Source organism: Epinephelus fuscoguttatus, linkage group LG1, assembly GCF_011397635.1.
Source record: "Epinephelus fuscoguttatus linkage group LG1, E.fuscoguttatus.final_Chr_v1".
NCBI lineage: Eukaryota > Metazoa > Chordata > Actinopteri > Perciformes > Serranidae > Epinephelus > Epinephelus fuscoguttatus.
Window position 1 is genome coordinate 13,884,697 of NC_064752.1, and position 26,675 is coordinate 13,911,371.

Below are 26,675 nucleotides of genomic sequence, written 5' to 3' on the forward strand. Positions count from 1 at the left end.
AAATTAACATTACAGTAAGCCAAAATTATGGAAATAACACGTACAAGTCAATGTATTAAATTATGAATAAAACCTTAAATACAAATCTGACAGTTTCTTAAGAGGGAAGGTCTTCAAAGGACTTTTATTTTGATATTTTATGGGCATAATTGTAAGTGTAAAACTAATGCACAGTATAGGTAAAAGGAACACACAGGTACACTATATTAAGTATATTATTGAAGAATACATCTGTATTGTTTGTTCCCTGCTCATCCTCTGCAGTTTCAATCCCTTCTAGAGTTTCCTGGTTTATAGGAAACGGGACATTTCCAGCTGTTCACACATGACTGTCTCATACAATGGACCATTTTATCCAAACACACCGGCCGCTTTCCATTTTGTTTCCCCTCACTAACAATAGAGGCACAACAAGAAGGAGCAGGTACCATAGGTTTCCTTTCAAACGCTGTGACACGCTGCTGCAGAAACACACACTACAGACACGCCCACTTGTTTTGATTTGAGAACGGACCAAACCAAAAGAAGCCGCGGTCTTTTACTGTACTTAATGCGACAGTGAATAAAAGTCAGCCATTTAATATATTTACATATACATTTTGTGTCACGATTTAATCTTACATGAAGGTTTAGATGACATGTTAAAACCAAAACAAAGCATGTAATTTTCAAACACCCCCCCCCCCCCCCCATACATCGTTCAGAATGGTTTAGCCCAGGTTCAAACTTGACCGTTGATGATTCAGCTGTGAGACTTTTAAAAGGCACAGAGAGACAAACGTTTAATGTCAACGTTACTTTATCCGTAACGTTTCACTTAGTGAAACTATAGTGTTAATTTTTTAAGTCTTTATTAATTCAACAAAATACCAACGACAGGTAAGTTCATTTTTGTCGCTCCTTGTATTTTGTTTTTTGCTCTACTGTGACATTTTAACAACGTTAATGTTAAGTTAGACGGTTTTAGCTAACGTCAATTTAAGTAACGTTAACGTTTACTGTCATGAGCTTTGTTTATTTCAGTTCATTTATTTAACTTAAGTTATGTTACTGTGCTTAACGTACGACTTTGAGATACCGTTACTCATAGTTACCTGAGTATTTCCATTTCTTGCTACTTCAGTTAACGTTGGTGTTGAAACAAACGTTACTAATGCTACACCGGTTACAGATATTGTAACGTCACTTGTAACGTAACTAGTTCCATTAATTTGATAACTGTAGTAATTTACTTGGTGTAGAGTCAGATTGTTTGGTCGTAACGTTAATTTAAGTGGTAGTAGTACAGTAACTGCATTTAATTAACCAAGGTAATGTTACTGTACTCAACGTACGATTTTGAGGTAACGTTACTCGAGTACTTCCATTTCTGCAAGCATAAAAAAGTTACTAATGCAGCAGTAGTTACACTTGAGTGGCAACTATTATAACGTTACTTTTTATACTATTTATATTTATTTTATGAATTATAGGTTCAAATTGATAATACATAAAATATAATCATAGATAAATTGTGATATTATTTAGCTACAGGTTGGAGGTTCACAAGTTCCTACCAGCAGTAGCCTATAGTAATTAAAATAAGCCCCACCTGTACACATGATTACACCTATAATTAACTATAATTCAATGTACATTTTTTTCTCAAATTGGCAATTTTGCGTAAGGACTACTCCCTCTTTTGGTACTGTTTACAGTTTCATTTAATTTTTTTATGCATTTACTTGTACCAGTTTTCTACACTGTGGTCTTTATTTTTCTGAAGTAAAATATCTTTGTACTTGATCCTTAAGTTTTTTTCTGATATTGTATCATACTGCTACGAACATTTATTATATTATAATATTTAAGGGTTGCAACTAATAGTTCTTTTAATTGCTGATTAGTCTGTGGATTATTTTCTCGATTAATTCATTAGAGATGCATGATGTTGTATTTTTTATCAATATCCAACATGCCAATATGTAAGAACTGGTTTGACTGACAACCGATACTGATATCAATATATCCATTTTTTTACCTACCTAATTTTAGTGGTCATCGTGTCTCTTCTGAAGTGGAATTAACATCATATTACGCATGCATACTCTTATCATGATTGCCCACCAGCAGGTGGAGACATGAAATAGACTGCTTTTTAATGTATGTAATATTTATTCATCGCGCAAAATAAGAAAAACATACTGGCCGATTCTAGTAGTTCATTTTAAAGCCAATATTGGCCGATACAGATGATGTGCTGATATTATAGTGCATCTCTAAAATCAATTCATCTATAAATTGGCAGATAAATAAAAGTTTAGAAAATGTGTGATAATGCCCCACAGCCCAAAAAGATGAATATATAGGCTAGCTATTTGACCAACAGCCCAAAACTCAAATATATTCATTTTATTATCATATATGTCAAGGAAGAGCAGAAAATCTTCACATGTGAGGAGCTGGAACTATAAAACGTTTGGCATTTTCATTGGGAAAATAACTACAATGATTAATAGATTGTTATAAAAGCAGCAAATTAATTTCCTGTTGGCTGAGTAATAGAGTAATTTACCTATAATTGTAGCTCTTAATAGTTTTTGTAAACATTGTGACTGATTTCACCAAGCTCTATTGAGTTTATTATTCACTGAGTAATTTAAATGTCTAGACTGTTGCTGAAATGCCAAATCAAAGAGACGAGGCCGCCGATGATTCCCCCGCTGACCTTCCCTGTCTGGAAAAACTTGACTCTCCCACAGGTATGGAGCTTTATTATGGCAGTTATTGTTTTCAGGCACGTTCAGGGACCATTAGTAATTGAATTATTACCACCGTGGCAGTTTTAATTATCCGAGGGTGTGTGTGTCCTGTCTGTGGTGTCAGGGAGCCCACCCACCGCCTCATTATCCAGTCTGATGGAGCTGGAAAATTGTGTTTCCAACCTGAACCTCGCACATGAGATAGTGCTGAACAGAGACTTCTGCTTCAAACCCAGGAGCCCTCCTACAGACAGGCAAGAAAAACACTCCGGCGCAGCTACAGTGACCTTGGCTATTCTTATTTCTTACATTAATTGCGAGTTTAGTCTCTTTTGAGCTGCTTTGTTAAACCGTTTTTCCTTCTGTAGCCTGGAGGGCAGGGTGACGGAGATTGTTCACCGAGCGTTTTGGGACAGTCTTCAAGAGCAGCTGAGCAGTGATCCTCCAAACTACAGCCATGCTGTCACTCTGCTCCAGGAAGTCAAGACTGTAAGTGTGTATGACATCAAATCAGAGGCATTAGCGGCAGAGGAAGAGGGTCTACTGAGACCTCCGACCCCATTCATTCTCATAAGCTTTGAAGATCAAACGTGTCTGACAGTATGGGCAGATGACACATGAACACATGGCCGATCTCACAGGCTTATCAGAGCTGTCTGCTGTTTATAGGAAAAAATAAATATAGTAGGTAATGTTGAAGTCTAGATGTTAAACTACATACTATTTTCATCACCGAGTGATCTATTTACACTGCATTTGTAGAGCAGCCAATAGGATCACCCTCTCTATGAAATGACCTGTGATTCAACAAAATCTCCCATCACAGGCCCGATTTCTAACACCTGAAAACAGAGCCAAGAGGAGGTGCAGAAGTCTAGTGTTCACTCAGATCATTTGAATGACAATATGCTGAACAATTACTATGGAATTTCTGCCCAGTGACGCCCAAAGAAAACTGCCTACCTCAGCCTTATTGGGTATTGAGTGTGGACTTAACTGAAGTCCACCTCATATTTCTTTTTAGATGCTTCAGTCCCTACTGCTGCCCGGTCACGTCAGACTGAGAGCTCAGCTGGACGAGGTGCTGGACATGGAGCTGATCCAGCAGGAGGTCGATCATGGAGCTCTGGATCTCCACAGACTGGCAGGATACATCATCAACACCATGGCATCTTTGTGTGCACCTGTGCGAGACCCAGCAGTCAGGGCACTGAGGGACCTCGAGGACCCTGTGGAGCTCTTGAGGTGAGGGTGCCTCCTGTATTTGACCGATTTTACATCGGGCTGGAGTTTGTGCTTTGTGAAACAAGTTTAATTGTTGCATGTTTGGGATTTTTTTTTGTAGAGCATCACAAAAGATGTTTCACTCAAAACTAGTTCTCCTGCCCTTCCCTCAGGGAGATCTTCCGTGTCCTGGGCCTGATGAAGACCGACATGGTTAACTTCACCATCCAGAGCCTGAGGCCTCACCTCATGCAGCAGGCCGTGCAGTACGAGAGGGCCAAGTTTCAGCAGATCCTGGACAAGCAGCCAGGTGAGGAAGAGTGTCTGAATTTCTAACCTGACTGCTACAGTGTGATTGAGACCATAAAGGTGACTTTTTCCACTATGAAATTTATGGTCATTGGTTATATCATTGTTCAATTAAATAGACTTTGACCTTGGTCGCTCCAAAGCACTATCCTGCCATTTTTAGTTTCTCTAAGAGCAGGTGAGAATACTCTTGTCTATGTAGAGCTGACTGATCCGAGATTTTCATTTCAATTCAGTTTCATTTAAAAAGCCCAATATCACAATTTGCCTCAGAGGGCTTTTTGAATTACAATCACATACTACTGCCGTCTGTTGGCGTGGAGAATTATTTCCTCTCACGCAGGCGCAGAATGTATATGCTGGTTTGCCGTCGGTTGAAGTCTTTGCAGTGTGCATGTGCAGCTTTTTGGCTGAGACACAGGTGACATGAGGTAGACTCACAAGTCAGTCTTTAGAGGCTTTGCTTAACTAAAAACTATCCGAAGGCGGAGATCTCTGATTGTCTGGTGGCGAGACTAGACATGAGGTGACGCAGCAGGGGGCCTTCGTTGCTGCTAGTTCTCTGAAGTCAGTTTGGTGTGTCTGGGCCTTAAACCCACACTACTCTGTGTTAAAGGAAACATAAATACATCCATGTCTGTATCACTTAAAACACCCTGTGAATCCTCTGGTAATTCAGTGGCATTGCAGTAGATCTTAGTCATGTGTAAACTGTCTTTGTCATATATATTTTACTGCTTTTCTTCAGCCTCTCTGGACGATACCACGGCTTGGCTTCAGGCAGCAGCGTCAGAAGAGGCTTCGGCCGTCAGAGCTCAGTCTGAGTCTCCCAGCCCTGACAGCCGAGGTCCTGTCAGCGCCACCGCTGTCCTCAACCGGGCCTATATGCGTCTGCTACGCTGGGACCCACAAGACCAGAAGTATCCTGAGGTCAGCTGCAGCGCTGCAAAAAATGACATCACACCACACTTTGCCTTTCATTTGAGTGATATTTTATTGATTATTAGGAAATATTCAGTCTTCCCACACACTCGCCCTCACCCTGCTGCATGTTGAAGCATGTGACAACACATTAGAGCTCATGCAGCACCTTTTCAGTCTGATGAACTGACACAGCACTGTCAGATGAACTCGAGCAGTCCCTCATCAGCATCAGCCATCATGTTTCAGACGTGTTCATCCGAACTGATTTTAAACTCCATGTTACTTAATGCTATTAATTATAGAAAAGCAGGTACTGGTAGCCCACAGTTATATCCTTACATCATTAATTAAACTGTCAGTGTTTAGGTGGTTTGGTGGCATTTGTATAACTACCACCCACAGAGTGGCAAAGGCTGTAGGTTTCGAATATTTATCCGTTGATTCACATTACATACACTTAAGAATTTTTATCTGTTCATCCATTAAAGCTACTTTCTAAATTTTACCTATCACTTTTAGCTCATAATTTCACCTAATACATCCATAGCTGTCTATCTTAAGCATTATCCATTTATTTTTATACATTTATCCATTTGGCTACTTAGCTATTTTAAGTGCTTCATCCATTACTCTTAGCTCACAATTTCACATCATATGTCTGTTACTTTTAGCCGTCTATTTTACCCATTTATCCATTAGGCTTCGTTTAGCCATTTCAACACTTCATCCATTACTTTTTGCTAACTGGTTAGACAATCTCTGTGCACTTTCAGTCACGACATGTAGTGTTCTGTGTTACAGCGTCCTCAATATCTGTGTATATATTTTTACTCAAATAGTGATTTCTATTTTTTCCCAATTAGTTGAGCTACTTTCAAATCTGTCAGTGTATCTCCTGGCTACTGCAAAATTAGCCCCTCTTTTTGTATCTAAAACCCAGAATGTTGTCATCTAGATGCAGCTGTTGGTTTTCTTTTTTAAGCTGAAAATGTTCTGTGATTAACCATCTAATGACGTGACCTCCACCCACAGACTGTGCTGATGGACCGAGCCCGCCTGGACGCCCTGGGCCAGAGGCTCCAGATGCTGGTTCTGGAGGCGTCAGTGCTGCTCCTGACTAACGCTCAGTGTGGGGGCGCCGTTTTCTCCCTGCAGGGGTTTGTAGGTAAACTCAGGCAGTCCGTCACTGCCCTGCTGGAGGGCAGTCACACCAGGTAAGAGGAGGATTTGGTGATGCATGTACTGGCTGTCATGGGGAACAGGTATTGTATGAGAAGGAAACCAATGGAGGTGACAGGAGGAAACTAGCTTGTCAGAACGGATCCAGCTAACCTCATTCTTTCTGTTCAAGAGAAGCCTCGTCATGATTAGTGGATAAATGTGGAACAGCAGCTTGTAAATTCGAGGCATGCTCACACTCCAAGCTGCAATAAAATGCAGCACAGGCTACTTCTTCCTTAATCACCTTTATTAAAATGTCATTTTATTTCATCTAAACCTGAGAGACCCAGACGTTATTAAAGACCCTGATTTATTCACTTCCACGAGTCCCAGGACTCTTTGCTCAACACTTAGAAAGGGATAAATTCACAGGCCCGTGACCTAATAAACATCTAATGAAGCCTGTTGGTAATTTGTCTAATGCTGGTTTCTGTTGCTGCAGGGAAGCTGACCTGAAGGGGGCGCTGCTGGGGCTCGGGGAGAAAGTGCTGCAGCTGGTGACTGAGGCTGTGAGCAGCCAGGGAGGAGCAGTGCTGCCTCAGGAGAGCCAGGATCTGCTGAAAGGACAAATCTCAGAGCTGTGGAAGCACAACAACCCTGTCCGCACACTCATAGGTCAGACTGAGCACAAGAGCACTACATCAGCAATTAACTGAAGACAAATGAGGGGAAATGACACACATCCAGATATTAGATTGAGGTTTCCGAGTGTTTGTAGCTGGATTTTGGTGATTATGGTTTAGTTAGTTAGCTTTGATGCACCATTTTCACTTTTCATTATTGATTAATGTGCGCATAATTTTCTTAGGTGACGACAGTAGTGCCATCCTCACATCCATCGCTGTCTCCAACTGATGGTCCATAAACAAAAAATATTTAATCTGTTATCATATATGACAAAGTTAAGCAGCAAATATAAAGGTTTAAGCCCTAGAACCAGAGGATGTTTGGTGTTTTGGCTTGACTGATTATAAAAACAGTCAGAGAATAATGTGGCATATGGCAGTATACTTTAATCTGTAGGAGAGAGCACATCAGTGTTTGTAGTTAGGTTTATCAGGTCCACATGGATGTTTTTAAACTTGAATGTGTGCTGCAGCAGAGAGCTGACTTCTCTCCTCCTCCCTCCCTCCGCCCCCTCATCCCTCCCTCAATCACACATAGGAGAAAGGGTACAGGGCTTCCTCCAGGCCATGCTGCAGGGCGGCCCCGCTAAAAGGAGTCCAGAGCTGCCCGCTCCCCTCAGGCTGCTGAGCGCTGAGCTAGCCGAGCTGGGGACGGCCTTTGGGCGAATCGTCCACTTCAACCGAACGGTCTTTGGTCCCTTCTATGCACCCATCCTCAGGAAACTGCTGTTCCCACCAGGAGAGGCGGAGACCAGGGAGGACTCACGCTTGGCTGAGGGCGACCCAGAAAACCTCCGCTGACCTTAAGATAAGCTGCCATTTGGTATTGAATGTGTCGCTATAGAGTATAAATACAGTGAACAAGATTGTTTAAGGGCATTTACAGAAAATACATATATATTATATTTTTTCAGGTGTTTGAACAGAAGAGTTTAAATCAAAGCATAAGGCAGTTACTTCAGCGTGTATCTCTACATAAACATTAGGAAAACCTGACTGACTGTGTGAAAAAGAATGAGTGACAGTTTTCACCCAAACAAGAGTAACACATAGTTTGTATTGTGTTCATGAAGAGTAATAACAAGAAAATGACTGTGATTCTGAAATGTTTTTGAAAAGATCAGATGCCTGAAAAACAGATTTGTTGGCTGACTTCATCTCAAGATAAACACCCTCAGGAAAAACATCAAGTACCAAAGATTATGTAAATAGTTTGTAAATAACACTTAAGTTTTAATATGTAGCTGGTTTCAGTTCTCATCTTTATGTTGATGTATAACTCAGATGTTTATATATATAAAACTTACCAAAGACAGTACGCACTTTTACTTACTTTTTTTTTTTTTTTTTGCACCTTTGATTAAAAACGGCAACTATACTCAGTGTTTCCCCTGCAGTTGTTGGCATTAGTGGGAGGTGGTGTACCAAACCAAACAGGCGCTTATTTGTGAATCAATATCAAAAAGATTAATATTCCATTTTTGGCCGCCATGATTCATTCCACTAAATGAACAGAAATACAGATATCAAATTTCTTTATGGAATCACCGTTCACCTAGCTGAATTTTAAACAATATTCTGGCAAAATGATAAGTAGATACATTTATAACGGGCAAAATAAACACAAAAGCAAATAAACTGAAACCCTAAACTGAGCGCAACAGAAAACTCTCTGGAAAACCTGCAGTTTGTGAGGGTTTTTTTTGTGTTTGTTTGTTTTTGTTTTTTTTATTTAGGTACTGAAGCGAGTTTCAAGACTGAGCTAGCATATTTTCATTTTGTACAAAAATAAATACAACAATAGTATCTGGGATGTGAGCCAAAATCAGGGATGTGATTGTCCAGATTAATCTGGAATTCTGAATTTCTTTGACCGGTGTGTGTGTGTGTGTGGTGCCAGAATGAAACGGAGAGGATTTGACGATATAGGCTGAGGCGCGTGAATTTTTTTGTAACTTATCAAGTATCTACTGAAAAATTTGTTTGCATTCAGCTCAAGCTCAACCTGCTTATTTCAAAAGGACAGCAGTGAGCGGGGGAAAGGCGACCGACATAGAACTTGCGAGAGACATAACATAATTCGGATTTCAATCAAAAAAGGAGGGAACTACCAACGAGTTGGGTTCAGGGAAGTGATATGTTCAGCAAAGTTATGCTATATATATATAGTATATATAATATATATATATTATTTGTGAAGTTATTAATGTTAAATTGCGCAGACAAATTAATTAAAGTGAAACTCAAAAAGCTGTGTTCCCACCAAAAACTTCCTAGCTATATTTGTCCCTGAACTACTTATCCAGCAATTCTAATGTTTCTTCAGCCCACTGTTGTTTGTGTTTCCATAGGAGTCTAAAGATCTGAGGAAATAAAGCAAATAACTGACGTATAAAAAAGCTGTATGACATGGGACGAGGGCTACTGGTGGTCACTGGGGTTAACACACTCTGTTACCTGTATTTGCTGCAGTAAATTTGATGTAATAAATGAAATGCAGAAGAGCAAAGTCAAAATAGCAGCGTCTGTTAAATCATGTAAAATCTATCAGGTCAGTCACACGATCTCTTTTTCTTAATGTCTTTTAAAAAATGAGTCGGTAGGCCGACAGCAAAGTCTAACTTTACTTTTATTGTTGCTGAACAAAAAAAAGTTCTCCACATTTTAAATGGTCCTAAAACAGCACTAGATTACTTCCTTGTCTTATGACCAGTCAGTAATGGTCATCTCTGCAAACCTCACCCTGAAAGTTCTTATATTTTCAGAAAGGACTACCCTCGTGCAGGTATTTTGTGGGGTGAAAATGCACTTGAAACTTAATTAAGACCCTGGTTTCTGCGGAAGAAATGCAATGAGTTCGTTAAAAGGTCCCCAGTAAAGGTTCCTCCAATAGGTTGGTAATTTTCCAGTAAACAGTCAATGCCATCAAGAGGGATGAATGCAAGCTAGCTAGGCAACAGCATTTTTGGTATTTTTTTTTTTTGGTGGGGGGGGGGGGACATAAGTTCTCTCATAATGAAATTCACAGAGGAGAGCATTTTCTGAAAGATTAAACTCTTTGCAGTCTTTTAAAAGCTCACAAGGCTCGTTAACCACGTGAATAAAAAAAATTTAGTCTACTGCACCATAAAATAGATTTAACCAGTTTCCCAAACAGCAACTTGATTTAATAATCGAGGTAGCCATAAATATCTTATCTCTTTGCACATAAGATACAGCACAAGAAAATACCACCGTGTTACTGTATATAAAATATAATGGAAAGTATCATCATGAGAAACAAATAACTGATATTTGTTTGTTTTGTTTGTCTTTTTCTTTTTCTTTTTTTTTTTTTTAATCATGTACGAAACCATATTTTTTATCTTAATGGTTAGAAGAATTATTGCAGCAGTAACGACCTGTGTTTTTTAAAGAACATCAGGCACTTGAGAAAATCAGATGCTTGGCTCTGTGACTTGAATGTAATAAAAAACACGGTGTGCACAAACGGGGGCTAATCGTTTGTTGAGATTAGAAGTTGCACCACCCACTAATCTCTGCAGCAGGGGAAACACTGATGGTATAATTGTACAATAATTATCGTGTTGTTGTGTTTTGTCACTTTAAATTTTGAACAGCTGGTGTAACTTTTGTGTTTTACATTTTAACCATAAAACAAAAATCAATGCTGACAACAGACGTGAGAGGGATTCTTTTGTCATTGTATTATTTAATTTTTCATTAATATAATATTGCTTTGAAATTTGAAACAGTATCACATTTTCATTGACAAACCATACTCTGTCCACAAACATGGGCAAAGCATTGTATGCTGGTACAGTTTTTTTTTTCTCTACATTTTGTTACATATCTGTTCACCCTCAAAAACTCCCACAGTTACTATCTCCATTAGACCTGAATCAATAGAAATGCTCGTTAATGGTCTCTATCATTAATGGTCTACAGTGCTCTAAACATTACAGTACCTACATGACAAGATCAGAAAGTCACATGGTGGCCAGGAAATAGACTTGACCCTTTCTGACTGACCTCTCTGTCTCGTTACAGGAGTGATACACAGGTCCTGTTTAGCCAGTAGTGTGGGACAACAGGTTACCTCTCGTCCGTGTGTTGGGGTTCATATCAGGGGCAGTGGAGGAGCAGGGGATATACAGAGTGAGATCTGAATGTTAGAGTAGCGCCGGTTGGCCCTGCACGTTGCATAAGGCTTACCTCTCATTTTCTCTGTCTCTTTCTTTCTCTCTCTACCTCTTTTCCACTGCTCTGCCCACTAAACTCAACACACACACTCGCATCCGCTGCTCCCCTTCAACTCACAGCTTGGTATCCGGAAACTTGAACGCTGGGGTGAGCTACACAAGGAAAACACCAATGTTAAAATAGACTGATACATGCACAGCCAAAAGATCATGCCACCAAAACTTGCTTTAAATAGCTGCTGCTCATTAAAGTGTAATGCTTTTATATTATGCATCCATACTAGAGCAGGTTGTCTTGGTGACACACAAAATGGAAGAACATACGTGACAAAGTGTTGGGAGGAATGACGACGATGGAAACATGGAGGGATGAGGATGAAAATCGCTGTATTGGCGTGTAACAAAGAGAGAAGGAGGGGAAACATAAGAAGCAGATGAGTGAGAGGAGACGAGACACTGCTACAGTACATACAGAGACTGCTCAGGCCAAGTGCATCAAAGGGTACAAGAACACAAAATAAACACTGCCAACATGCATCGTCAGTGGAAGCTAACAGTTAACAGTCAGAACAGAGTGGCAATGACACAGCCACGGTACCGCACACAAACCAGTTACATCTTAACAGTCAGTCTCCAGACACACTGTCTTCCGGAGCTCAATACCTCACGTCTCCCGCAGCACACAGAAACAAGGACAGTGGACAGTGATGTAACAGCAGCAGTCCAAACTCCCATGAGGACAGACAGAAACAAGGCATACAGCACGCACAGTAGGTAGTGCACACAAGACGGGAGGGAGGGGAGGAGGGGGGACCCACAGATATGTGTCGACTCCACGACGAGCATTTTTGAGTCACAGTGCAGGAGGGAAATTCTTTAACAAAAAAAAATAACTGTGTCATGTTCTCAGCATAACAAATCCATTCGCATTAACACGACACCAGTGCAACACTTAGATTTGGCTCTTTTAATGTGGTGGAATTAAATCTTTTCACTGCTGTTTATTTTTCAAGTGACATACTTTGCATGTACTGTACCTAATTCTAAATTGGTGTGAAACAGCATGGATACCTACCCATGTAATCATGATAATAGGATGCTATGTTGGGAAGTGTGCGCCAAATTGTGCTCCAGGCTCATTAATATACGAGGCAAATGAAATCGTGTCGAGGATGTTTAGATTACCAAAATTGTGAAATGTAGATCCAATGTCAGCACACTCAATATGCTTTTTTTTTTTTTTTTTGGTAGTATTCTTTTTTTTTTTTTTTTTTTTGCATCTGGTTGAATCAGTGTCTTAAATCACTCTTTCCCAAAATATTTGACTCAGCCCCCATCTATCAAAAAGTATCACAAATGCACTAATGTCCTATTTGCACCGTAAGAAAAGAAAAGAAGGTATTAAAAGGGATAGTGCCACATTTTAACACAGTGTTATATTTTTTTTTTTTAAACTGACAAGAAGAAGATGCTGTGATGTGCAGCCTCTCGGTGCTACCATGAATGCTGAGAGACTGCGGACAGGGCAGTACAAAGGCCAGAGCAAATACTCTCATCTGGACAAAACTGTACCATCATAAGAACATCCCAGCCAGTCACAGTCAATTGAACACACCAGGAAATCAGAAGTGTTGTCTCTTTTTTTTTTTTAAAAGTCTTTTAGAAGCAGGGGGAGGCGTGCAGTTGTCGGGTGGTGGTGGTGGTGGTGGTATTCAGGGAGGTTGGGGAAAGGTGGGGGGCTTTAGTTGATTATAGATAACCGAAATGACGTAAGGCTGTTGTCCTCGGTACAGTGTAGGAAAGTGTCCTCCTGTGTGTGTCTGTATGTGTGTATGTGTGTACGAGGGTTCAGTTCTTGGTCCATACAGAGTTCAGACATCAGTGATGGATTCATGACCAATCCATCGTGTTGTTATGAGTATTGTACAAATGCGTAGAAAAACAAAACAAAACAGGTTGTTTGCTGCATGTTGCTGTTTTTGTCTTTCATTGATTTAATTGTCCATCTTGCATCCCATGCTAGCAAAGCAGCCTCCTCATAGTGCCTCACAGTGGTAGATGCCTGGTAAGACAGGACAGGCTAAAGATGGAGAAAGAAAAAAAATTATAACTGTCCCGAGGTGAAACAATCAAATAATTCAGTGAGTCAAAAATTAAAAAGTGATGTTGAAAAAACTAAAAACCAACTCATGCTTCTTTTACAGATCTGAAATCTAAATCTTTGACTTGTGCGATATCAAAAGGGCAAGTTAAAGGAAAAGTGGGGAAAACGCTAATTTGCTTTCTTGTGAAGAGTTTGATAACACTGAGGCCACATACAGATCTGTATGATAAACATGAAGCTAACACCAGCAACCGGCTAACATGAGTTAGCACAGACTGGAAACAAATCTGCACCTCTAAAACTCATTAATTAACATGTTATTTCTAAATTGTTTAATCCATACTAAAACCTAAAAAAGAAAAATCGACATTTTATGAAGGCGTCAGACTATTTCTCTATCTAGATTTAGTAGCTAGTAGCTGACTCTTTTTTACGTTTGTACAGAGCCAAGTTAGCTCTTTATCCCTATTTCCAGTCTTTAAGCTAAGCTAAGTTAGCCAACTGCTGGCTGTAGCTTTGTAGTCACTGTACACATGTGAAAGTGGTATCAATATACTCATCTAATGCTTGGCAACAAAACGAATAAACACATGTCCCAAAATGTTCAACTTTTCCTTTAACAGTTCAAAGTAATACTCCACCTACAAAATGATCAATTGTATATCAAATACTCATCCCGTGTTGTGTTGAATTTGTGAAGCAAACTTTGTTTTCCTCTAATGCCTCAACGGTGAATGAAGAATCCAAAAACAGAAAATTCTTCATCAATTGAATTAAACGGCAAAACTATATCAAAACAGCAGCTTAAAAACTCGCACAACTCGTGCTATAGCCCACGTCTCATTTATCCAGCTGTATGAACATTTGGAGTGACAGCCACATTTGTGTAATATAGTACACAAGCCAAGTTAGCCCTCCAAGCTAATTCCTGCTAACTATGTTAATGACAGATTGGAAATGTGCTGACACCAGGCATCAAACAACAGCCAGAGACTGTGGCGTACTAAGTTGCTATGAGCTGTAAATTCACCACTTTTAATCAGAGGACAGAAGATAACGTTATCTCAGATACTGACTAGTCGAAACCTCTCTTCCTCTGGGCAGCTGAGTCTGCATGTGCAGCTGCCTCTGTCTCACTCACGCTCACTCTGAGTCTGGGTCTGCAGCTGCCTGCACCGAAGAGCAGCGTGAAAGCAAGGAGCGCTCACTCTGCAGTGAAATCTGGGGACTGAAATGTCTCCAGACAAAAACGACTGCTCGACTTGAAGGAATCTTGACCTAAAGTCTGGTGATTAGAATCATCTACCGTCTGCAGCTGAAGCATACAGCTGGACAAATGAGGCCTGGATTATACTGCACAAGTTGTGTGAGAGTTTGTCAACGGATGTTTTGATGCTGCTGTTAAATGCCGCCTGTTTAGTTCAATTAATCAAGAATTTTCTTTTTTTTAAATTCTTCGCTCACTGTGGAGGCATGTGAGAAAAACAAAGTTTCCTTCACAGATTCAAGGTGACACGGGTGAGTTATTTATATAAAAATGGTCATTTTGTTAGTTAAGCATTCCTTTAGCGCACCAGCCCTTTTGGTATTACACACAACTTTGTAGCTTATTCAAAATTACAAAGCTAACCTCTATGGAAACTAAACTCAGCCCATGAGCAGTCTAGATACATAGCAAAATAAAAAATGAACATGCTCGTTTTGCCTGCAGAGAATCAATTTAAAGAATGGCCTGAAAGAAGAAGAAGAATAAAGATGCAACCTCTGGGAGCTATCGGGGATTTGGAGGCAGATGCAAGTTGTCAGGAGGAGGAGGATGAGGAGGAAGAGGCAGTTTGGTTGAGAGAGCAGGGCCACTGTAAAATGAGATCAGTCCAGGATCATCCGTTCCAGGGCTCCGCCATTGGCTGCAGCAGCAACAGGCGAGGGAGGCTGCCAGGGGTGTTGGGGAGGCACAGGAGAGCCGCAGGAGTATTTGTCATGGCGGGTAAAAAGGTTGGTGTGGGTCGCTGGGCAGGGCAAAGGAGGGTGCAGGAGTAGGCAGCCCTGAGGGATGCTATACCATCACAGTGAGAAGGCACGGGGCTCGCATGTATGTGTGTGTGTGTGTGTCAGACAGAGTTAAATAAAGAACCGGATGCAGGGGGGAGAGGGAAGTACGAGGGGGTGCAGAGGGGCGGCTGTGGGGATCCGGCCTCAGAATATGGTAGTCTCGTACTTGGTGCTGACGGGGCGCCTGTGGGAGTCCCGCTGGTCCAAGAGCCAGGTGGTGCTGCCCAGGGACTGCATGTCTGCGTCCATCTCCAGGGGGTCGATCTGCCGGGGGGGAGGGAGGGAGGAGGGACGAGAGGAGGGCGTGAGACGGGCGGCAGTGGAGGCCATTGCGCCACACTGACAAGTCCTCAGCTCACACACGTGCATGTGGATTAGAGGTACAGTCCAGTGATCATGTTATAATCACAGACACTCAGGGCTCAATCCACAACATGGATGATGTCTGACAGGAAACACACTCAGCCTCTGCAGGCGGCGGCAGTAAAACCAAAGCTACAACCCTCTGGGAGTTAAAACATACACTGATGAGTCGTTCAAAAAGCAACATGTGCTCTACAACCAGTGGCTCATAGGAACATGACTGCTACTGTCATGATACAAGCAGTCAAAACACACACATGCTGATTAATACTGATGTACTTGGAGCTAGGTAGGAACTGGAAATAGTTAAAAAATCTCAAGGTAAGCATTTTTAAAATCCCCTGCATACGGAGGACATCTTCAGTTCAACATGTCTTAAAAAGATAGAAATACAAAGAGAAAGGGAGCTTAAAACCATCCAACAGAGACGACTTCAACCACCCTGTTTACAAACCCTCACTGACACAATTAAGCCAACAGTCCTCACAGAAGCTTAAAGAGAAACCCTCTCTTCTCCTGAATGTGTTTAACCACAGATCTGACTGCGTCTTAAACTCTACAATGTAGGATGAAGATGAGAGATGGGAAAGTAAAGGGATGAGGAGAACGTTAATGGCTGAAATATAATAAGAACCACAAAACGAGGAGACAAAGTGCACTGCAGCACCCCGACGACGACGACAAAAACAACACAAAGAAAGAGGGGAGGGACTGGTGTGTAAGCAGATGTGTGTGGTGATTACAGGTTGAATAGAGGAAAGGAAAGAGAAGGACCTGGACTCCAGGGCTAACAGAGTGCAACGGGAGGAAGGAAGGACGGTGGGTAGTACACGTGTGACAGTGACAGCAGCGGCATTCGAGCAGAGGGGCACCCTGGGAGGCAGGAGGACCAAGAAGACAAGAACAAAGACATGTTAAAAAAAACGAGAGTATAGAGGGTCAGAGCATTTAAAGGTATTTCACTGGGCTGTCTGTGAAGAAGGAAGACGTGAAGACTTTTGACATTTGTGCTACATGACCGGAGAAAACAGAGAAAAGGGATGTGGCATTTGATTTGGCTCAAGAGGCAGAAAACCTACAACTACCAAAATTCAATAAACACTCCGGCTGGTGGGTGACGTCATGCGAGTTTGTTGGTTTTGACACAGGAAAGAATATGGTGGCTGGCTGTTAATAAACAATCTTAAATTACAGTTATACTGTGAGCTAAAATATGTCCCTGAAAAAATGAAATACTAGCATGTGGACACTGCCAGCTTCACTGTGTGCATACTGAGTGATAATGCAGTTGGTTACGCAGGGTTTAGAAGCGGAGGCTATATTACCCGACACTGAATTAATTAAGCTGCTTTCACACTACTGCATGGGGACCGCCATGACAGCCACCTACCTGCAAAAGCGCTCCACTTTAAAAGCAAAGCATTTTAAAAGCTGCTGCTGCCACTACGGAGCACAGCTGCGATGCCAAACAAACTGCTTTGTTGAGCACTAGCAGAAGTGCGGGCTAGCTTGTAGTTGCATCCGTGATTCCGGCTGATTGATTGGCCGCGCAGGCCTATGAGGAAGGCGGCAACTGCCAGAAGTTCAATATGGTGGACAAAATCGTTTCATGTGTCTACCGCTGTGTTGGAAACCGCTTCCTCTCATTAAAATGACAGGAGGCAGCGAGTTACCACACAGTGGTGTGAAGGTCCCTTTAACTGGATTGTTTTAACCTCAGGATACGTTGATTTGATCAATTTATTTTAATGAGAAATCTAAAACGCCCACAAGGTTGCTCTGCTGCTTTGCATTGCCTCTGGTACAATGTGGTATTTATTTTGATCACTATTAAACAGATCATACTCGTTTTTTGTTGTTTTTTTTTGCACAGTTCTCTGTAGTTTTTACCTGTTTGAGGGCCGAACTGATAGAAAAGATTTGTGTACACTTACATTTACGCAGTGTTTCAGTTTATTGTTGAACTTTCGCTCTATTTCATCTTCATCAGAGCAGACACGAAGTAACAATAGACAGGCAGGTAAAAGTAACCAATCTCAGTCTAATCACTGATCTGTGCACAACCCTGGTGGTAGAAGCTCCACCTCCTGGGAGTTGTAGTTTTTTTCTTTTGGAGGGCCGAAAATAGACCAGCCGTGTAAAAATACTATTTATCAGTAAAGTAGCTTCAGTTGATTATAAAAGATGCTCTCTGCTGCGGGCTGTAGCAGGCATGTCATGCCACCTCCATGCCCTGTGTATTTTGGCCATTATACATGAAGATTTTTCTACCTCTTTACAACTACAAGGTTGTTTTTTTTGAAGTGCCCCTTCACCAAATTTCTCCTCCGCACAGCAGATCTGTCAAGCTGTGATTTAATGTATGTTCTCACTGTGTGGAAGCCGGTCCCCGATGGGGAGCATTCCTATGGTCCCAGGGTCCAGTGTTCCCCAGCTCAGTATCCTCTTAATATGACACATTAGTGAGAACTTTCTGATGGTTTAATGCTCTTAGCACTGTTTTTACTGAAGGTCAAATGTTCAATGTATGTTTCCCTGGGTCAGTATGTCGAAATCACCCACCCAGCTTATAGCCCAGTGATGTTGTACTCTTTGAAACCTATGCCCTCAAATTTGCTAGCAAGACAGTTTTCTGGACTTTAGAAATCGATATCACCAAAGTAGCTGAACGGATTGTCAGCACTCAAACTGCATTTGAAACATCCATCTCCCTTCAACTTCTGCTATTTGAACTGTGAGAATAACCCTCACCAGTCTCTTACAATGTTGGTTTATATCCGGAAACAAATGATTAAAACTGAACACACTTGGGAGCACTGGATCCTGGGAACATGGGGATGACCCCCCTCTGTCATTCCCTGTGTTGGAGTACGCTCTAGCAGCTCAAGCAAAACTTACTTAAAGGGATAGTGCACCCAAAAATTAAAATTCAGCCATTATCTACTCACCTATATGCTGACGGAGACCCTGGTGAAGTTTTAGTCCTCACATCCCTTGCAGAGATCGGTGGGGGGGAACGGGCAACACACCTAATGGCAGATGGCGCCCCAGACTAACGTCCAAGAACACAAAATTGAATCCACAGAGTACCTCCATACTGTTGATCCGTAGTGATCCAAGTTTGCTGCAGCCGCGACATAAAAAGTTGTTTCGAAAAACGTCATATGAACTCTGTTTTTAGCCTCACTGTAGCCTGTAGCTCTGACTGCTTCTCTGTGCTCCGCGTTCACGTGTGCGCGCTCAGGGTGATCGGTGATCTCTGAAGAGCAATTCCCAGTCTGAGCAGCAAAGACTTTCCTCGTCCATTGGCACTGCTTTGCATTTGAAACAACTACACCACCAGGTTTCCAGTGCTCGACTCCGGTATTCTGCGGCTGGCTGAGGGTTAGGCTCATGAGCTGCGGCGGCTGCTTCGTCCAGTAGCCTGAGTTCCGTCCATATGCTCGGGCTCAAACAAATACGGCTCAACAAAGAAATGCTGTTCCTCCTCAATTTCAAAGTCTTCAGACATGTTGGGCTGTCCTTTGCTAAAAGACCGTAGTGCAAATGATCTTTTAGCTCTGTGGTTATTGTTGTCTCTCCCTGCGGTGCACGTGTCACGTGATGTAAACACGGGTGAGCAAAGCTCATGCTTTCGCTGGTCTCGCGCAGGCGCGCACACGTGAGCGTGGAGCACAGAGAAGCAGTCAGAGCTACAGGCTACAGTGAGGCTAAAAATAGAGTTCATATGACGTTTTTCGAAACAACTTTTTATGTCGCGGCTGCAGCACACTTGGATCACTACGGATGAGCAGTATGGAGATACTTTGTGGATTCAATTTTGTGTTCTTAGGCGTTAGTCTGGGGCGCCGTCTGCCATTAGGTGTGCTAGCCGCTCCCCCCGCTGATCTCCGCAAGGGATGTGAGGTCTCTAAAACTTCACCAGGGCCTCCATCGGCATATGGGTGAGTAGATAATGGCTGAATTTTCATTTTTGGGTGCACTATCCCTTTAAGATATACGAGCATCACGTTTGCCACTTTGGTTAGTCCTCGTCATCCTAACAGCTTTTTCTCTTGTCACATCAAAAGTGAAAGGCTTGTCTGCAAATACAAACAAGTTCATAACCCAAGCAGCCAGCAGGGTTTATCTTAACAACAGTCTACACAGTCTGACAAAAGATGTACATTATTCCTTATCATACATGCATAGGTTTAAACTATGATTTGTCCAAAGTATTTTCAGCTAATATTCCCTGATTCAGCCTCTAACTTCTTTAACCTATCACTGGTGATTTCTTACATTCCTATTTGAAAGTTGCTCGGAGGTATCTCTGTATGTAGCCGTGAAGTTCACCTTTACAGGATTTGTTTAAAACAGAGGCACCATCTTCAACAAACTCACAGAGCTAATGTAAATAAGCAGCTGTTTTTTCAGGCAGAAAAATTGACTATCGACAGCTAAAATTGAGAAGGTTGCTCTATCCACCTCTGTTGATATCAAGAACCCACTGTTTCAAATATTACAAAGAATCTGAAGTTGTAAATCAGTCACTGTTATCACCGACTACCTTTACTTGCACAAAATATTCCAGTTTTACGAAAAAGACTTTACAAAATATGCTGGATCCGCTTGTGCCATTTTGCTTCTTTGCATCAAAATAGGATTTTATCACAGTTTTCCACCAGTGGCGACTTTTTCAACCGTGTAAACACAGCCTCCCTCTTTCATTCCTTCCACCAAGGTCTTGGTCGGTGTTGCGATGTTTGGGCCTATCCAAGTGTGTTGGATGTCCTTCCGATCAGAAGTGTGGGCTTTTTGTTCATGCATGCATCTCTACCCCCCAGCCTTTAAAACTGTAGGCTAGTTGGTTTGTGTACAATGCATCTATGACAACAAAGAGCTGACCATGAACAGGCAAGAGCCTGTGTGTCACACACTGCTGTAAAAAATGCCAATTAAGACTGATATTAATAAATAAGAATGCTATTCAAAACTAAATAATGACGGCATATCCCAAGTCTTGATACTAAATTCAAAAAAAAAAAAAAAGAAGCTTGGCAGGTGTAGCAACAGTAACTAAAGGGGGGATGGGAGTGAAGCGAACTGTCAATCTCTCCCTATGGAAAATAAAATGTAAAAAAAACTGCACGGCTGTCACAGTCTGTTTAAACCAGCTAGATTTGGTAGCGTTCACACGGCAATAAAAAACATTAAAACAAATTGCAGCAGATAGGAGTCCCCCCCGTCTCATTTAAAACTTAAACAACCAGCCAGACTCATTATGCAGCTCTGTGATTACTCCATATATTATCCTTACAGGCAGGTAGTAAAACAAAGTGATTTGTGCCTCTGCATAAGCATGTGGTCTCACAGTGTGCCTGCTCCCGGCTGTGCCGCTCTTTCAGGTGACAGTGATCACTGAGTGCTCATTATATGCAGCCTGAGAGGTCAATGCATCAATGCGTAGCTCAGGGTATACGTCAACATATACGCAACACAATTAATCAATAGTGAGGAAGCGGCGGATGGGTCCAACCAGCGGGGCTGAGTCCTCAGAAAAGTCCCCGAGGAAATCATTTACCCGCCTGTAAGCAACAAATAAAACTATTCATTCATCATGTTTCGCATATGCACAAAAAAAAAATAAAATAAAATCTCCCCTGATCTGAGTGAGTCAGAGTTGAGGGGTAGGCGAGATGAAATTGGTAGCAAAGTAATGACTCATCACTTTCTACCACATACACAGCAAATCTTCCTTTGTAGGTGGCCCATTGGGGATTCAGTGGCGGGGAGAAAGTCGGTCACGAGGTCTGTGTACCTTTTCTGAATTATGATTGTACAACAGTGTGTTTCTACTCCTCCCTCTGTCCTCTTAACAACGTAGAGCAAATTCAGCACACACACACACACACACTCAGAGATAACACGTGTTCAACATGTCTTTTAAAGAGCTGTAGGGTGGTACTCACTGCTGATCTCCGCATGCTGCTCCACGACTGAGATACAGGACGGCTGGTTTTGGTCTCTATGACCTCTGAGGTCAGAGATGTAGGTGGGACATAGTGTCTCGCCCTGGACTGCATCGCCATCTGATAGGCCACCTCAAACGCCTGTCCCAGTGTCAGGATGATCTCGTAGGTCTGCGTCTGTGTAAATAAAAAAAAAAGTGTGTTGAAATCAGTCGACAGTGAACATAAAGTTAGGTCTTGGTAATTGTGACGACCCCTCTGCTTGGTTCCTCTTTCTGTGTTTTCTCTCTGCAGGGCTGCTCACCAGAGGCACACTCAATCTGTAAATGGTGTCCACCATTTTGCAGGTTAAATGACATGTTTCCTCAAAAAGGTGTGAGGGCTTTAAGGTACTCTTTTCTTGTTTGGTGGGAGTGTTGGAAGTGATCAGCAGCAATGTATATATAGAATATTTTCTAATAGATCTTGACTTACCGTGCATACAGTTTTTGTTTTTATTTCACTTTTGCTTTGGTGATGTAAGCATATATTGCCATACCAATACGGCCCCTTTAAATTGTATTGAATTAATCCTCGCCGTATTAAAAAGCAATGCGCCTGCATTACACAACAGGGTGTTCAACACACCACTGTTTCTGTTTAAATAAGTGTTTTGTTAGTTTTGTCAAGGCTGAAAGCAGCCCCAGGGCACGTGTGTGTTGCAGTCTGCACAGTTATCCTACAGTTTCTAGGTTGAACAACATTTCCTCGAAACGGTGTGCAACAGGCTTAGAGGCATGTTTTCTCTCATTACGTGGATGTGACAGAGGTGTTGCCCAATCAGCAGCGACATGTACATTAACATTGCTATTAAAAGGCACTGCGCTTACATAACACAACAGGGTGTTCAACACACCACCATTTCAGTTTTGAATAAATGTTTTGCCACTTGCCAGGGAGCTGAAGGCAGCCCTGATTGAGTGTAATCAGTGGCATTAGAAACACCTGGGCCCGCTGTGAGCACCATGCATACAGGACAGAGCTGCAGCCAGTCCTGGTGCAGGCACATCTCCTCTCACCAAACATCATGTTTTTATTATTTTTGAGTAAATAAATCATACCCATGTGTGTCGCCATTTTTGTCACAGTCTCAGAGCCAGGCTGTGACACTGACAGAAAAGAAAGTTGCCATTACAGCTAGCGCTCAAGATAGAAACAATTTCTTCACAGTTCTTTGGTTTTACAACAGATTTAAAGTGAATTTACATTAACCTTAAAGAGATTTAGTGTATAGGCCTTTGCTTGTGTGTACGACAAACAATATAACCGTTCAAACAACTCTTAGTAGAAGCCTTACGCTTACACAAATGTGACTAAACATTTGGTACAAGTTCTGTTGAACAATTTAGCCATGTAGCTTGGAATCAAAATCTACTGTAAGTATATATTTAGTGACTTCTGACTGTTAGTCTAAACAAACAATTAACACAGTTATTTTCTTGGGTTTGCAAATGCTTGTTTTCAACAATTTGTCGTGCATCACACATAAAAACCACTACACAGCACACAAAAGCGCTGCACTTCACATTGTTAGGGTAATTGCTCTGTATAATTATCCTTTGGCTCTTGTTTGAATATCACATTTTCAGAGAAAAGCAGAAGCAGTTTTCACATGACATTCTGCAACCATGGAGCAGATGTGTTAAATACAAATAGATGGGATAAATACAATGATCCATCTTAAAATCGTGTTTTGGCCTCAAGAAAACTTTCATCATTACGATAAAGTCTCCCTGCAGTTAACCGACACTCCACAGTGATCCGTCTGCAAAAGAGAAAAGATTGTCTTCGACCTTTAAAGAAGCTGAGATGCAAATTATAGCATCGTCTGTGACTGCATATAGAAAATGCCATGCATAGCGGGAGTAGAACTTCAATCAAGCCATTTGATGAGCCAATCAAGGAAATAATGTCCACAGGATGCTGCATGCAGCTTTACCTGCGGGATATTGGACATCCCACAAAGGACACCTTGTTTATTCTAAATTATTCAATGATGAATTTACCAAAAGCTCAAGAAATACGAAGATTTATGGGATTCCTTGATAGATTGTATGGAAATGTTACAGCTACACTATCAGAGGTAGGAGAAAAAGTCGATTCTTGGATGGTAGAAAAGTAAAAAATGTGAAATTTAAAACCCATTTCTCAACATTATGATTGCCTGTAACAATTTTGTAAGACCAAGCTGTACATTTCTGATGACTGTACAAAATGGATGGTGAATGTATATCCATTTATTTTCATCTGCTTATTCATGGCCAGGTCGCAGGGGCAGCAGGCTGAACAAGGTACTCCAGACGTCCCTCTCCCCTGCAACACTTTCCAGCTCCTCCTGGGGATCCCGAGGCATTCCCAGGCCGATGAGATATATAATCCCTCCAGCGTGTTCTGGGTCTGCCCCGGGCCTCCTTCCAGTTGGACGTGCCTGGAAAACCGCTAATAGGAGGTGCCCAGGAGGCATCCTGATCAGATGCCCGATTTACCTCAACTGGCCCTTGTCGATGCGAAGGAGCAGCTGCTCTACACCAAGCTCCCTCCACATGCCTAAGCTCCTCAACCTACCTCTAAAGCTGAGCCCAGCCACTCTATGGAGGAAACTCCTTTTAGCTACTTGTATCCGCAATCACACTCTTGCGGTCACTACCCAAAGCTCATGACCATAGGTGTGGATCCGAACGTAGATGGACAAGTAAATCAAGAGCTTTATGTTTATGCTCAGCTCCACATTGCACCAAACCACCTGTCCATTTTACGCTCCATTTACCCACGCTTGCGAACAGGACCCGGAGATATTTGAACTTCACTTGGGGGAGTTACTCTCAACCCAGAGGGTGCAATCCACTATTTTCTGGCAGACAACCGTAAGACTGACACAAGCATGACGTTCTAATCTAGGCTATTTCTTGAGTTATGGTGGGGATGGCTGAGAGTGAGCAACCGTGGACAGATGCAATTCAACCTGCGCCAGCTAGCTTAAAAGCTAATGCATAAAAGCATTTTGATTTCTAAAGGGAAAAGGGACCTGGACAAGAGCCACACAAATTACAAATAAGCTATGTGGTAAAAGTAACAAAACAAAAATAATGCATAGAAATAAAAAAATTTGATGCATCAATATGCATCGATAATCATTTTAAAATCACATCATAGCCCTCTGAATGGGAACTGAATTGTGAGGCTCCCACCGTTATACACTACATGCTTATGTTTATAGCAACAGTCATATTTACATTATCAAGCAAAGACCACTTTGTTCATATTTTTCTAACTTAAAGAGGACAGAGTTGTATTACTCACTACTTCCACAGTGCTGAAGACGTGACAGAAGTGGTGGCCACTCTTCAGATCCTTGGTAATGTAAGCAAAAGTACAGAGGTCATCTGGGTCCTGGGCGGCGCAGGAAATGTTCCTGATCTCATGCTCCGCAACTATAGTCTAATGGAGACAGGAAGGAAGTCAGCGCTTACTGGAAATCAACCACTAATGAAGGGCTGAGAGAGTCGACTGCAATGTTTGGGTTGGACCGATCGATATGCGCGGAGACACACAAACATACTTTCCCATTACCTTCGTGGCTGCATCAATAAACTTGACCCCTCTATAGGTAATGGACAGTATGACGACCGGACCTTTTCTGGAGTCCTTTGATTTCTGCAGGAAACACAATAAAAAGAGTGAGAGACGAGAACATACAGAACAACAAAACACAACAGCTCATGCACTCTAGATGTCATTATAGAAATAATTATGCACGAGGATGATCTCAGTCTAGGAAAAGTAATTGTCAGCTGTATTCCTCATCTGTAACCCTGTCATTTCATGTCTGACATTTTCATTGTTGGTTTGCTGGAATTATTTATTTTTTATTCATTTATTTTAACCAATAAAATATTCTTCAGTTCTTCAAAATGTCAGAGCAAATTAAATGAGAAGAAAACAATATTTTTGCAGCCTTTCAGTGATACTTACCCTAATTTTAGCACAGGCATCTTGTGTGGACTCAATCCCTCGTAGATCCCTGATTATCATTGATCCTAGGTACTAGGAGAAGAAATCAAAGCACACACTACATGTTCACTACACAGTGCAGGATGAAGGCACCAGGTGCAGTAAATTACATAAATTATCCCTGTCAATCTGTTTTATGGTAAACAATAAGTAATTCTGTCATCAATAAAATCAGTGTATGTCTGCGTCGATGCTGAAGGCAGTGAAAAGTGACTTACGGTTGCCTCATACCCGCAGGAGTCCAGGATTAGCTTCTCAGGCTGGTGATGCCAGGCGGACACCGTGGCGTAGGTAGCAGAATGGCTCGGCGGCCGGAGGTTTAGACGAGACTCTTTGTGCCGTTCACTCTGTCTGTCCTGCAGAGATGCAAAATCACTGGTTGGTGAAAACAAAAGAAAGAGGAAAACACAACCAACATTGGTGACATTAAACATATTATATACTTGTATAACGACAGTGGGAATCCTTTTCTCTTGGTAAGTATAGACCAGCGTTTCTTAAATGGTATGGGTACTGCAGGGGGTCTGTGAGATGTTATTTAAATGTTAGTTTAAAAAATATCCCAGCTGGCAGGGGACGTCAATATGCATCAGAAAGATGTTGGACTATTACATCGAACAGACGTTAAATTTTGGTTGGAATAAAAATTGGGCTAACGATATTTTAGATGTCTAATGACGATAGAATTTCACTTCACGTTGATCCATATAATTAACAAAAATGGGAGAAAGAATCAGACAAAAATACAACCATATTGGCAAGAGATTGCAGCTGAGATTCATAAGATAATTGGGATGGATTTAGTCTATTCATTTGTCAGGTTATACCTAGGAAAAATATCTGAAAGTGTCACAAACAAATAAGTATTTATTAAAGATACTTTTGGCAAGTAGCTGGAAAGCCATTAG

General features: G+C 41.6%; 2 protein-coding genes across 13 annotated transcripts in view; one reads left to right on the forward strand and one right to left on the reverse strand.

Moving 5' to 3' along the window:
- Positions 1-717: 717 nt before the first annotated feature.
- Positions 718-10,132, forward strand: LOC125886412 (T-complex protein 11-like protein 1). The gene is made up of 10 exons (XM_049572645.1): positions 718-879; positions 2,651-2,741; positions 2,866-2,995; positions 3,110-3,230; positions 3,766-3,986; positions 4,139-4,275; positions 5,023-5,204; positions 6,231-6,412; positions 6,862-7,034; positions 7,584-10,132. The coding sequence occupies exons 2-10, from the start codon at positions 2,663-2,665 to the stop codon at positions 7,844-7,846; spliced, it is 1,488 nt and encodes a 495-aa protein (XP_049428602.1). The 5' UTR covers positions 718-879; positions 2,651-2,662; the 3' UTR covers positions 7,847-10,132.
- A 1,130-nt stretch (positions 10,133-11,262) lies between these two features.
- The window catches only part of anks1ab (ankyrin repeat and sterile alpha motif domain containing 1Ab), a 60,715-nt gene continuing 45,302 nt past the window's right edge, over positions 11,263-26,675 (reverse strand). For 6 of the 12 annotated variants that reach the window (XM_049571401.1, XM_049571603.1, XM_049571318.1 and 3 more), the window contains 7 exons: positions 25,986-26,123; positions 25,729-25,800; positions 25,327-25,410; positions 25,057-25,194; positions 21,718-21,894; positions 16,541-16,639; positions 13,185-15,667 (listed from right to left, as the gene is read on the reverse strand). In XM_049571401.1, the coding sequence (XP_049427358.1) occupies positions 15,548-15,667; positions 16,541-16,639; positions 21,718-21,894; positions 25,057-25,194; positions 25,327-25,410; positions 25,729-25,800; positions 25,986-26,123 (828 nt within the window). In that variant the 3' untranslated portion in view covers positions 13,185-15,547. Of the gene's footprint in view, positions 11,401-12,935; positions 15,668-16,540; positions 16,640-21,717; positions 21,895-25,056; positions 25,195-25,326; positions 25,411-25,728; positions 25,801-25,985; positions 26,124-26,675 lie in introns of those variants that run through there. The other 6 variants (XR_007448930.1, XM_049571522.1, XM_049571756.1 and 3 more) reach the window with 6 other exon arrangements.

Coding starts and splice junctions, on each gene's coding strand:
- LOC125886412 (XM_049572645.1), top strand. CDS start 2,663: ATGCCAAATCAAAGAGACGAGGCCGCCGATGATTCCCCCGCTGACCTT. Junction 3,987..4,138: donor GACCCTGTGGAGCTCTTGAG/GTGAGGGTGCCT, acceptor CCCTTCCCTCAG/GGAGATCTTCCGTGTCCTGG. Junction 5,205..6,230: donor AAGACCAGAAGTATCCTGAG/GTCAGCTGCAGC, acceptor CTCCACCCACAG/ACTGTGCTGATGGACCGAGC.